The sequence below is a fragment of the Chelonoidis abingdonii genome, chromosome 1 (assembly GCF_003597395.2).
Source record: "Chelonoidis abingdonii isolate Lonesome George chromosome 1, CheloAbing_2.0, whole genome shotgun sequence".
NCBI lineage: Eukaryota > Metazoa > Chordata > Testudines > Testudinidae > Chelonoidis > Chelonoidis abingdonii.
The window spans coordinates 216873083-216886780 of record NC_133769.1 but is presented as its reverse complement, the minus strand read 5'-3'; the positions used below and the strand labels follow the sequence as shown (position 1 = coordinate 216886780).

Sequence of the window (13698 nt, the reverse complement as noted above, 5' to 3'; positions counted from 1 at the left end):
TTCAACTTTGAATTGTTTTTTGGGGTCTCTTATGGGATTATCCTGTGCCTCGTAATCAAAATGTCTTCTTCTTCAGTACTCTTGTATTTTTGAATGGGTAGGAAAAGAGCTTCAGTGTGATGTTCCTCTACCAACTTCTGTGCACTCTTCAGAACATTTTGAAATCCCTCATCTGAGCAGTAAGACTATAGGTATGACTTTGCTTTGTCCAGTTGTTCCATTGCTCCAGATAAATCAAGGTCAACACCTTGGAGTCTCTTGCTTACAACATGTATTTCAAATAGTATGTCATGCCACAACACTAAGCCACACAGAAATTTGAAGTTATGTATGTTTCTGGTGATTCCATTTCCCTCTGCCACTGTTGTCCCACAAACAGTTCCTGTCACATCATTATCCTCCATAATGGCAACTATGGCATCATCTATCTTCCCAATTTGGTGTTTGATAGGCTTTATCGCCTCCACTCGACTTTCCCATCATGTGACACTCAGTGGGTTCAGTGTCAGAGAGGATGTTCCCAGATATTGCTTCAAAAATTTGCCATCGATGAGTAGATGCAGAGAAAAAATATACAGATGATTTGAATTACATTAAAAAATTTTGCAGCCTCGCTAGAAGCTGAGGCTGCATCATTGACCGCCAAGTTCAATGAAGAATTGCATAGGACAAAAAAAGCTCGAGGATTTAACTCTCAGATCCGTGTCTGCACTCCTCTGTTCTTTCCTCTCATGTTGGCACCATTATCGTAAAGCCCTGACCTCTCATGTCAGCTATCGCAATTCCCGTATCTTCCAGCTTTTTAAAGAAGCACATGTGTCATACCAGCTCCTGTAGTATCATCAATGTCAATACATTCTAGAAAATGCTCTCTGACAGTCACCATTGCAGGGACATTTTCACTAGGTTCTGTTGTTATTACAAAAACGCACCATTAAAGTCATTTGTTTTCCATATGGCTGATGTCAGGTGTGCAGTCTAGAATAACAGAGTAATATCTTGCTGACTTCAGATTGCCACAACCTTCTGTTTGACTTTTGTTGCCAATAACGATATGATCTTATTTTGAATGGTTTTTCCAAAGTAGTGGTGTGTGTACATCTCTTGGGTGGTGACTCTTCTTAGGTGCTCCTGGAGTACAGCATCAAACTCAGACATCAGCTCCACAATTTTAAGGAAGTTTCCAATGTTTGGCACATACAGCTGATCTGCAGTGCCACGCGGTGCTAGTTTTGGGTAGCCAAGCATTCTCATAAAGGCAATGAGCCTTTTCAGAACATTTTGCAATAAAGAGACTCTGATCCAATCTTCTCTTGATGCTGATCATATATGGTGGCCTGTAACTTTAGACTCATCTCAAGCTCTTTCCACCTATGGAATGCTCTCTGGTGATTTGCTGCCTTCTCATGGCATGCAGATTTCTAGCCAGATTTTGCCAGTCCTTTGTTCCTCTAGAACCCAATGTGGCTGGAGCATTAGACTGGAAGAGTTTGCAATAAAAAACAGTATGGCAGTATTCTGGGTTTTTGAGTACATAAGTCATGGCCTCTTCACTTTTTCACCATTGGAGATTTCATGCCAGTAATGTGTTTGATGAAACTTTGATTTTCATTGTCTTTTGGGGAACATGAAGTTTCTCATTTGCTGTGGCCCCATGCAGTACAAGGAAGTCCCTTGGGCTACTGCTCAAATGGGTTACACAGTCCTGGATAATCTAGACTTAAGTAAACTCAGCAGCAGCTGTTTATTGCACTTCCACCACACTCCTCTCTGATCCACACTTTTCTTCAGGAATATGCATGGTTTACATCCATTTTTGAGATGGAGATATGGATTGCCTGCAGTAACTGCCAGGTTACCTGTACTCTGACTAGCTGGAAGATCAGACATCTCCTCACAACTCATATCCTCACTGGGGCCTGAAGGCTCATGTGAACATTTGCGTCTATGTATCTCAGGAAGGCTCCTCCCTGCTTAGATAGAAAGTCTTCTTCGCTTTCTTTCTATTTCTGAATGCTACCCCAGAAGGGGCATTTTTCTTCTTTCACTCAGGACTGCTGTTCTGTGCCAGCTATTAGTCGCTCTCAACATTCAGTTGAAGGGGAAAAATAAGCAGGCTGGTAGCAGGCCTGAGTGTGGGAAGATATCGGCATCTTAAGGGCCTAACTGGCTCTCGCTACTTCAGATGACTACCTGTTCTCCTCAAGTGGGTTCAGGGAAGCAGCAAGAAACAGGAGGCTCCCTGAGAAGCTGGTGTGAATCAGTCCACGTTTGTGGGAGTGCTAGAGAAGTACATAAAAGGCTCCTCCTCCTCTCTCTCCCTGCGGATCCTGCTGCTTTCTGTTATTCCCTCTCACCTTTTCTCCTGCCTGCCTGTTATGTCTCTTGTGCCCTTCTTCCTCCAGCACAGCACTCCACCATCTCTGTGCATCTAGAGCAGAGAGAATACATATGCACCAGAAGCAGACAATTTTCTGCACTCTGGGTCCTAGTGGTGCCCTCCACCCCACCCCCGCTCAGTCTGGCACCTGAGGAAAGGCTAACCCTGAGCAGGTTAGACAAACACCTGTCAGAGATGGTCTAGATAATACTTAGTCCTGCAAGGGGTGCAAGGGACTGGACTAGGTGACCTCTCGAGGTTCCTTCCAGTTCTATGATTCTATGAAGTAGAATTACAGAGGGAGTTGGTTGACTTGTCAGGCCTGGAAATTTAGGGCATGTAGCTTCAGTCCTGCACAGCAATTCCTGCTTTAGGCTCCAATCACCAAAGCACATTACACTTTAAGAATGTGAACAGTCTCATTCTTTATATTTTGTACAGTTAAAGTCTTAGGGGCAACTAGTATTTGTTCTGAAAGTCTTGAACATTTTTATAAAACATTCTTTGAGACTTAAAGAGAGCTAAAAAATGAGATCTCTCACTTTAAGCAAGTGCTGAAGTCCTTTGCTGACTTGGGGCTCTTGGTGTTGGGGCTATTAGTATTGGGTCATTATCCCCATAAGTGTTCTCTGTGTTCAGTCAGGGACCAAATGGAAAATCATACCCAGTTTAAAAATTTTAATTTCTTTGGCTCCTACGATTACAATAGTTAATGTCCAAAGCAATCCATCTGTGAAATGTTGTGCTTGGGCAAAACTGGAGTCATTTAAGTCTTTAGTCAGAACCAGTGATTATTAAATTTGTTCAAGACTTTCAGAACAAATAATGTGCTTTGAGACTTTAATTGTTAAAAAAAAATTGATGATTTGTTGTTTTGACTTGTAAAGGGGTTTGCATCAAATAAAAGCCTTGTCAAGCTGCTGCCTCAGCTATGAAAGACTGCAATTCTCAATCAGAACCATGAGGTGATCACAAAAGAATCTGAACCTGAGATCTCAATTTAGCTACCATTAAAGTTAATGAAAATACCCATATTGGCTTCGTTACATTGTTGATTGTTGCCTCATGTTGAAAAGGCCTAAAGATTTGACTGGCATTCTTTGAAAGTTATTTTCCTTTCTTAACATATAAAAATTCCATAAAAAATTAAATTACCCCAGTAAGTCAAATTAGTACTTTGCCCAAAAAGATAAAAATAAATAAGCTAAGCTGAACTAAAAGTTTTACATCAAGTAAAGAAAGCACAAGGGGCATGTAGGACTCATGAGTGACTGACTGTACTCCTGCTCTAACCTACTGAGTATTTAATGTAATTTGAAATTTGTTCCTTTTTTTTCTTCATAGGTGTGTAAAACAGTCATATCCGCTGGAAGGTCAAATACACTATTGTGAAAGTAGAATTAATTATATTGTAAAAATAAGAATGGATTAAAGAAATGTTGTACGTACCTTTAAGCAGAAATAAGAAATGTTGAAATACAGGTGCCAGGAAAAGAAATATTAGGCATAAACAAGAGTGCTAATGGCGAAACATTAACAGAAGATCGGTAAACGTTAGTAAGGAAATAAGAATAGGCACTTGGCTAGCCCAGGTAAACTTATCAGATTCTGCTTCCTCTGTTATCTTGTTAAGTGCTCACCCCTTTTATCTGTATAAATAAGATAGTTTGTGTCTTGCATGGTGCTCACATTATCTGGGTGTATTAGCAGAGCGCTGTGCTAATAAAACAGAGTGGTCTGACAAACTGTGAGTCCTGAGTCTAACTTTGACACTATTCTGGGCAGGGCACAGTGGCTCAACAAACAGGCATTAAACAGAAGAGAAACAAGTAACAGTTTTATTACTCTTGAAGTGACTGCCATCAGAGTCAGCACTAGTTTAATCAATTAATCAATTAACCCTGCAGCCCTTTGAAAAACATTAATAGGCTCTCATTGGAAAAAGAAAATATAGTGCAACTGTAGAAGAATGGCTAAAAAAGCCATGAGTGGTTGTTATGGAAAAATGTACACACCATTTACATACCCAGAAAAATAAACAGAAGCCAAAAAGATACTTAGATATTTGGCTAACTTTTACTCAGTACTCAAAGCATATTCACGTGCAAAAACACGAGCACACTTGTCCAATTTTTTTTTTAAATAGTAACATTTGATAGACATGCCAGATCTGTTAAATATGTGTAATCAGACATTTTATTCCATTTAACAAAAATCACAAAAAATTACATGCCATAGAAGTATGCTCACTGTGTAATATGGTAATATCTTGTTAAATAGAGAGATCTGATGACCATTTTTATGTATAATGTTTCTTTAAACACAAGCTCACTGCTGTAATTGTTTAGTTTCTGGTATTTACATGGCAAGGCTTTATAAACCTGTTAAGAAACCTGTTCATAAACAGATAGTTTAAAAATGCTACGGAATGTACTCATTTTAACATATTGTATAATTTCTTTGTAATAACATCTTTATTAGATGTAATTTGTTTATAAGCAATATTTTTTACTCCAAGTAGGAATAAAGTATGAAATAAGAGTTTCGTACTAATTATGTAAAAACTTTATATCGAACAGCTACTATAAAGAGGTTGTCACATGGGTCCTCTGGGATATAACGTTGCCAGTAGTGGAATTCTGCAACATTAGAACACAACTCTTCAAAGTCCTGCACCTTGTTTCCTCTTATCAATGAAAAATGCTGAGGACTCCTGTGCAATGATTGTCTAACAGACAGGATAACTGTATGGAAGCCAGTGAAGGATGGCTGTTGTAGAGTGGTAGTGCTGGGCTCTGGTGGGCCGCTGCAAGTGATCTTTTTGGACGGAGCTATGCCTTGAGGCTGAGGTATTAGCAGGCATCGCTGGGAAGGATAAGCAGCAGTCCATAAACAAGTTTAAGGACCTGGCAAAGGGCCTTATCTCTCTTCCCATTAGGCTAGTCACCTTTGAACAGGTTCTACAGGCCATCACTACTTAGGTGGGAACCAAGTGGCTGCAAGGAATGAATACAGCAGCCCTAGTTCAATTCCCCTCAGGCCCAGTGGAAAACAGCTCTTCAGATCTAATAGAGCTTCCTTCTAGTCTCATGAAGGAAAACAAAATTTGCAGTCACTGAAGACTCTGCAAGGTTCAGGCAGCTACTCATTCTGGATTCTTGCAGGATTCAGAGGCATCTGAATAAATTCTGAACATCAGTTGAGTCTTATGGGCAAATGATCCTTACTGGGATCATTTTTGAGGTTTTACTCAATTCTATCTGATTCAGCTTCAAACTTCCACCGAGATAAGAAAAACTAGAGATACAAATCAAAGCTGTCAATTAATTCCAGTTAACTCACACAATTAACTCAAAAAAATTAATCATGATTAAAAAATTAATTGTGATTAAACACAGTTTTAATTGCACTGTTAAACAATAGAATACCAATTGAAATTTATTACTTTTTTAGATGTTTTCTATATTTTCAGATATATTGATTTCAATTACAACACAGAACACGAAGTGTACAGAGCTCACTTTATATTATTTTGATTAAATATTTGCACTGTAAAAATGATAAAAAATAGTATATTTCAATTCACTTCATACAAGTACTGTAGTGAAATCTCCATCATGAAAGTGCAATTTACAAATGTTGATGGGGGGGTAACGTAACTGCACTCAAAAGCAAAACAATGTAAAACTTTAGAGCAGTGGTGGGCGACCTGCGGCCCGTCAGGGTAATCTGCTTGCGGGCCTCCAGACCATATCTCTATATTTGCATGGCCGCCCACAGCTCCCAGTGGTCGCGGTTCGCTGTCCCCAGCCAATGTATTCTCTGTTGTAATTGAAATCAATATATTTGAAAATATAGAAGATATCCACAAATATTTAAATAAATGGTATTCTATTATTAACAACATGATTAACCGTGCAATTAATCCCAATTATTTTTTTTAATTGCATGACTAATCACGATTAATTTTTTTTAATCGCTTGACAGCCCTAATACAAATGAATAGTACTGAATGGTCCCAAATCATCACAGACATAGATCCTGTCTGTTTTTTCCTAGAATTAGCAACCTGTTCTTGTTAATCTGAGGAATGTAAGGGCCTCAAACTCGCAAATTACAACATGCAGCCAGACCTCTGTACATTCACAGACTGCCCCGCTGATATCCAATGGGGTTCTCACAGATAGAGCACTCTGCTTCCCCGAATTGTTATTTACGGGATTGGACTCAAGTAATAAACTGAAACGCACAGTCACCCTGTGGTCAAAGTAGAATTTATCTTAGCTCTATTTATATCACATTACAAACAAAAACCTGCTGCTGAATTGTTTGGTGTGGGTTCCGAATGTATTTTCACCACTGCACAAATTCTAGTTGCCTGCCTTAGCTTGACCCTTCTGCAAAGATAATTTCAAAGGTTGTAACCAGATTCTAAAGCATGGACATCCCCTTAAAGTAAGAAGGGTCCATCCATGTAAGTTGACTTATTTTACACTAATTTTGACACTAATCAATCTGCTTTTTTTCGAGTATTTTCACAGTATTCCTGATATATTTGAACAAAACATTAAAAAAAAATCTCATGTCTTTTCCAGAATCTCAAAAATACTGAACACCATTTCCAACTATTATATAATTACTCTGCAATAACTTTACCATTTAATTATGCTGCTTTCTTCTGTGCTGTTTTTTCTTAACTAGTCCAATTGCAGGTGGCATAGAAATTGCCTATCAACCATAGCTCTTTGTCAGCCTAATTTAGATTAATTTATTTTCCTCCATGTAGTTATGTTATACTTTCTACTCTTACTCCAATATTAGCACAATTATTCTAAAAATTTTAGGCTTGTCAGACATTTTTCAATAAATATCCAACTTATTTTGTCCCCCTACTTTCAATAAGAACAAGCCTGAGTCTGTATGAATCCCAACATGTTATAAAAATCTCATTATGAGTATGAGTATATTTACTTCTAAGTACCAAGTAAAACAACTTCCTTAATTAAATAAGTAGCTATAATCATGATAAAAATTATAGACAGACTATCGTAGTTAATATAATTACAATGTAATAACATAATTAAAAAGATTAAGTGAGGAAATGTTCACTACCCTTACCATTTCTCAAGACAATTTGCTGGTCTGTGCAGTGGAATGCCAGGTATGGATACACGGTAAGAAGGCAGTTCTCGGCTGTGGCAGCAACCTGAAGCGAGAACCTGGGGAGGTCAGAGGGAAGGAAAGAAGTATGTCTTTTAATATATGAAAAATTATCTTTCAGTATTTTCTATTAATATGGCTGTTCTTCTGTTAAGTTTCTCAAATATTTCATAGTCAAGCTTTTTTTATGGTCATCTGCTATTTAATATTGCCTTAGATTTAGCCGTTGTATGGTGAACAATAAAATAAACACAGCTATTAAGGTAATAGTGACCAACACTAAAAATAAGATATGCAACCGACTTCTGTTCTCTTGTACAAAGGTGCAGTCAGTAGGGCTGCACTGCTGTGAGAGCACAATTTGGAAAGTTTGTGTATATCAATGATCCACAAAGAAGACTGATACAATAGTGGTTCTCTCCTATCCGGCACATTCTGCTCTAAACATGAATGTGTCATTAATTTGAAAGTTTAAGGGGTAGAAAGGATTTTTTGAAATAAATGAACTGTGTCCATCTGAAAACAAAAAAATAAAATTAGAGTTGATGTTTATGAGCATACTAAAGGAGGTTGCTATCTTTCAAAATAGATTATGCAATTTTCGACCCTAGAGAGAGTTTATCACACCTCAAAGAACTCAGTCAAAACAAAAGAAAAGAAAAATGGGAAAGCAGTGTCAGCTACTCAGCTGTCATCTACTCTTGACTCTCTTGAATCCATGAAGTCAGAGGGCCAGAGAAAGTTGCATATGAAGGCCTATAGTTTCACTTCCCTTTTCCTGCACTATTACATGCACTTTTTCTACTTTATGTAAAATTGATAATAACTTCATCCTATAACACTTTTACAGTATGTTAACACACACAGAACATATATTATACAAACAGATCTTATACTGCCAAAGAGTAAAAATCTCTAAAAAGTGATTAAGTTATAAGTCTGAAGCTATAAACACTTTGTACCACTGGTCATGTAAATTTATGATGTTTTCCCATGAAGATACATTATAAATAGTAGGTGAACACAATGAATTTATTATTTGTGTTTGCAATGGAGCATAATCAAATCATATTAAAAAGTCTAGGTGTTTTATTTGAAGATAAGATAATCATCCTCCTAGCAAGTGTGGAATTACTATATGTGGTGGATCACTCACTCAGTGGAATCAGTTTTTAAGTGCTTAATAAACAAAATCAAAATGTATTTGTTATCTGAATGAACCATTAATGGTCCACGCATTTTCATTAAACCAATCCTGAGATTTTGTAATACTTTATTTAGGGAAACAGAACACCAACTGAAAAAATATCTATGCTTTTTTATTTTGTTCTAAAGACTTTCAGGCAATTTGTTTCAGTGAATACAAATACATGAGTGACATATTTTGCATTAAAGTAGCTGAACTGTGACCAACAGGGACACTAGAGAGGTCATAGTAGATCACGAATCAAGCATCCTGTCTCCAACAGCATTCAGTGCCAGATGCAGACTATCTGTCGGCCATGAAAGATTTCTAAAAGCACCCCAAGACATCAGGATCTTTCTGACAGAAAAAACTTTTTATCATCATGATCTGGGGTGGATTTTACAGAATACAGGAAGAAATGGCATCACCTGTTTAGGGCAATGGGAACAAGACCGCTCCAAAATTAATAAGGGCAGGAACATAAAGGTTCAGATGCTTTAAAAGATCCTGAAGGGCCAAAGGAATCCTAGAGTGTAGCAAATTGGCGTGGAGAGGGGGGAAATAAGATGTTCCATGCAAGCTTTGTGGGATAACAACTGTCCTTTCCATTCATTTGCACATGATGCCAAGTACAGTGGGGCCCTTATTGGACTTGGGCATTTTGCTACTACTGCAACACAATAATCATGTCCAATGACAGACATCATGTTTTCACATGATGTGCAAGATTTAATGCTTGTGCTGTAAATGACTTAAAATCAATGGACACTGCTGCCCAGGGGTATCTACACAGACCGTGGCAGCAAGTTACAGATCCCAGGTCAAACATCTCAGGCTCCCACTGCAGTGCTAAGAACTGTCATGTAGATGTTGTGGCTCTGGCTGAAGCTCAGGCTCTGATGCCCACCCCCTGCACTAGGCTGTAGAGCTCTAGTCTGTTGATCCAGGCTCTGAGACTTCCTTCCGCTGGCTGCAGAGATGTAGCCTACTAGGGTCCAGGGCTCCTGCATACACCTCTACCCCGATATAACGCAGTCCTCGGGAGCCAAAAAATCTCACCGCCTTATAGGTGAGATCGCATTATATCGGGTTTGGTCCCGTATGCCATGCCAGACTGGACCGGCTTCCCTAGCGGTGATTTAAAGGGCCCAGTGCTCCAGCCGCTGCGGGGAGTCCTGGGCCCTTTAAATCACCACCGGGACTCTGGCAGCGGGCCTCGGGTGAGGATTTAAAGGGCCCGGGGCTCCCGCTGCTTCACTGCATTATATCCGAATTCGTGTTATATCGGGTCATGTTCTATCGGGGTAGAGGTGTACTTCCCAAGAGTGAGGATCTATGCAGGCAAAATGTCAAAGAGGATTGGTCCATAACCCCCAGAGACTCCACAGGCCCTGCTGTAGAAACAGGTAGGATGTGACAGATGGAAAGAGAAAGAATTGAAAGTTGAGGACATGGAGGCAGGGACCTCACTACTGTGATCTTCCTTCTCATTAAAGTTATTCAACTACCCATCAAGCAGACTTTTGTTAGATACTTTTGCTATTCAGAGCAGACCAACCACTCATTCACCTGATCTAGCATGTAAGATATTGTGCAGTACACACAGCTGGAAAGCCATAGATAATGTGGGATAAGCAGCATTCTGTTAAGGAAACAGTAGAAAATATGTACCCTTAGATACTAAAACAAGAACAAGGCTATCACAGTGGCTAATAATTCCATCATTAAAATGCAAGTTTTAAAGCTAGACAATATAGGTCAAATCCTATTAACTACACCAAGCCTAACACTATGGGTTTGGTACAAGATAGGACTACAGAGGTTGGTCTAAGTAATCTGCTCCCCAGAGACCAGCAGTGGAGTTAATCTGCAACCACTACTATAACACAAGGTCTACTCTACAGTAAACACTTGCAGCTCTTATGTTCCACCTCTGTAAGAGTAAGGCAGGTGGATCTGTCAGGTGCCTCCACCCAGAGCAGTGAATGAACACCGGCAGAGCACAGTAGCATTGCACCTATAGATGTCAGGCTACTGTTGGGCAAATAACTGATATTTTCTGTTTGGTGGCCAAACTGAAAAAGTCTGGGAAAAGAATTATTTTGGTTCGACTCTAAATGAAAATTTGTTGGTACCTCACCAAACAAAATAACTGGCAAAAAGTCATTTAGGCTCAAATGAAATATTTTGTTTGACCCAAAACAAAATGTTGCATTTCACTTTGTGGTGTTTTAGGGCCTCCTCCTCTTTTATGGGAGATGTAGTTAAACCTAGCTACATTTCAAAATGAAATGCTTTAAAATGAAAAGTCAAAATGTTTCATCTCAAAAATGTGAAAAAACCTTTTTCTGAATTTCACACACACCATTTTTACTAAATCAAAACTATTCCCCAAATTAGAATGAATTCGCAAACAGTTTTAGCTAACCCAGAACTGCATTTTTTGATGAATGAACTACTGGCTGAAGAAATTTTGCCCAACTCTACTTCAGACCTTTTGTCTGAGATCCTGGCATTTATTTCTCCCCTCCCACCATATATAGCAGAACTGCATTGAGTTCTATCTTCTGGCTCTTTTATGGTGAGAGAGGCCAAATTTGCAGTTACATAAGTCCTGCTAAAGCATTTGTGTAGTCAAATACATAAAATAAATAAAAAAGTGTAATGTGGATTAAAATGGGAGATCATCAACATGCAACATTCTCACTGATTTTTTTTTCCCCAAGTATTGGAGTGATTTTTCCTACAGCGAAGGATCTAGATTTTGTAGCTAAGTGTGACACCCCTTCTATTTTCTGAACACTTGGGCAAGATAGTCTCAGCTTTTCTACCTGCTTTTACTTGCATCAGTCCTGCAGAATAAGAAGTCTGTCAATCTGGTTGAGGGCAGTTAAAGAAGAAAAAATTGAGATCATCAGTTAAAAAAAAAATAAACCCTACAAATTAACTGGAAACATGGGTTGTAAATTAAGGCGATCTTAGATAAATATTAGTGTAACTTCTCATGACTCATTTAATTTAATCTACACAAATAGTAAATTGCCTTCTTAAAATACAACCTTATTCCTTCACTTTAGAATTCAGGTTTATAGCTAGGTATAGCCTGATTTTACTACAAAACCTGCTTGCTCGTTGTGTGCCAAATCGCATCTGTGAAACAGCTAGGTCAAAGAATGCCCAGCCACCATGACCTGCTTTTATTTATGGCACAACGATTTATTATTTATTAAATTAGATTTCAATCTTATACAAACTCAATACCAAAGGACACCAATTCAAACTTTGACATGAGTGTCCTTGATATGCACTTAGAAATCCAACAACATAGGAGACGCAAACAAAAATAAACCAAAGCAGCAGCACTTCATCTCACCTTTCCGCACACCATTTCATCCACGGTCATGTAACCCTTATAGCCTAAGCCTCCCATTGTACTTTCCCCACTAGATAAAAATCCCATCCTCAACTGCCTCAGCCTTTCACCAGTGCTCACCCAAATAGACAGGTTTTGCCATTCGTACCCACAAGATACCAATTAACCTAACACAGACAAACCATCAAAACAGGTCCCTTGCCCCAACAGTGAAATGCAGAAGAATTGAATTCCCAGCTGCTTATCTTCTAATCACATTCCAAACACTAGATCAAGAGCTGGAGTTCAAGATCTTTGTGATTCAATCCTTTACAACACACACTGTCTCTTTGGAGGTGGAAAAACAGAGAGGCTTTTTAATTCTGGTGGTACAATTCAAACAAATTAACATCTTTACAACAGCAATAGTTACAAATATTCACAATACACAATATTCCTTATGTGGTGTATAAGAGGCTACATACCAAATAATTATTCTCCAAATGTATTACCTCCATTGACCCAAACTGTGGGAATGCATCTCTTGTCAGGCAGCAATGGAACCCATTTCACAGCAGTGAGCTGCTGGGGAAGCACAACCCTCTGTTTCAGCATTCTACAACTAAAGACTCAAGAGACACCCCAACACCTCACTAGTACCTCAGTTCTTTTCTAAGATCCCATTCCAGCAAAGCAATTTAAGTTCACAAGTAGTCCGATCACTTCAGTGGAGCTGTTCTCATGCTTCATTACTTTGCTGGATCAAGGCTGAACCTTCAGGCATATCCTGTAAACCTTCCAAGCAGAGGCTGGGTCAGGGTGAATATGCAGAAGAGATACATTCAAACAGAAATAAGTTATTTAACAAAACTCTTCATGACATTGCCTCCATTCATCCTCACTGTGACAGCTTAACTAGCAATGACTGTGCTAAGTAGGTTAAGGGGTGACTGTATTATAACCTATAAGTACTTACATGGGGAACACATATTTACTCTTTAATCTAGTAGAGAAACATATAAAACACAAACCAGTGGCTGCAAGCTGAAGCTATATAAATTCAGACTGGAAATAAGACACACATTTTTAACCATAAGACTAATTAACTGTTGGAACAAATTACCAACAGTTGTGGTGGATTCTCCATCACTGCCCATTTTTAAATCAAGATCAGATGTTTTTCTAAAAGATCTGCTTGAGGAATTATTTTTGGGAAGTTCTATGGCCTGGATTACACAGCACGTCACACTAGATGATCATAATACTCCCTTCTGGGCTTGGAATCAGTGAAGATAGTAGTACTCCTCCACCTTCCTCCTAGCTGAAGTGACGGAAGCATCATTGTCCCAAATAAAGCACACACTAAGAGCTAGACTTAGAGGTTTACAACCCAACCTGAACTCAATTGGACCCAGCTACAAGTGGTGGATTGGGGTTGGATCGGATGTAATTTGTGTTAGTATACATTCGGTTAGCTAATCACTTTATCACTGCCTTCATCTAACTTTCTTTTTTGCCTGCCTGTTAACAGGGCAACTAAGGGCAGGAAAACATGGGCAACTCCCTGCAGGGAGCAGCTCCCCACATGGTTACCAGTAGCCTTATCAGCATGCCAGGGGA

At 38.9% G+C, this 13698-nt stretch overlaps 1 protein-coding gene across 3 annotated transcripts in view; it reads right to left on the bottom strand.

The window, feature by feature from the left end:
- The window catches only part of CFAP47 (cilia and flagella associated protein 47), a 761390-nt gene that overhangs the window by 609739 nt on the left and 137953 nt on the right, over nucleotides 1-13698 (bottom strand). For all 3 annotated transcript variants that reach the window (XM_032799255.2, XM_075059737.1, XM_075059740.1), the window contains exon 27: nucleotides 7499-7599. In XM_032799255.2, coding sequence (XP_032655146.1) covers nucleotides 7499-7599 — 101 coding nt within the window. The remainder of the gene's footprint in view (nucleotides 1-7498; nucleotides 7600-13698) is intronic.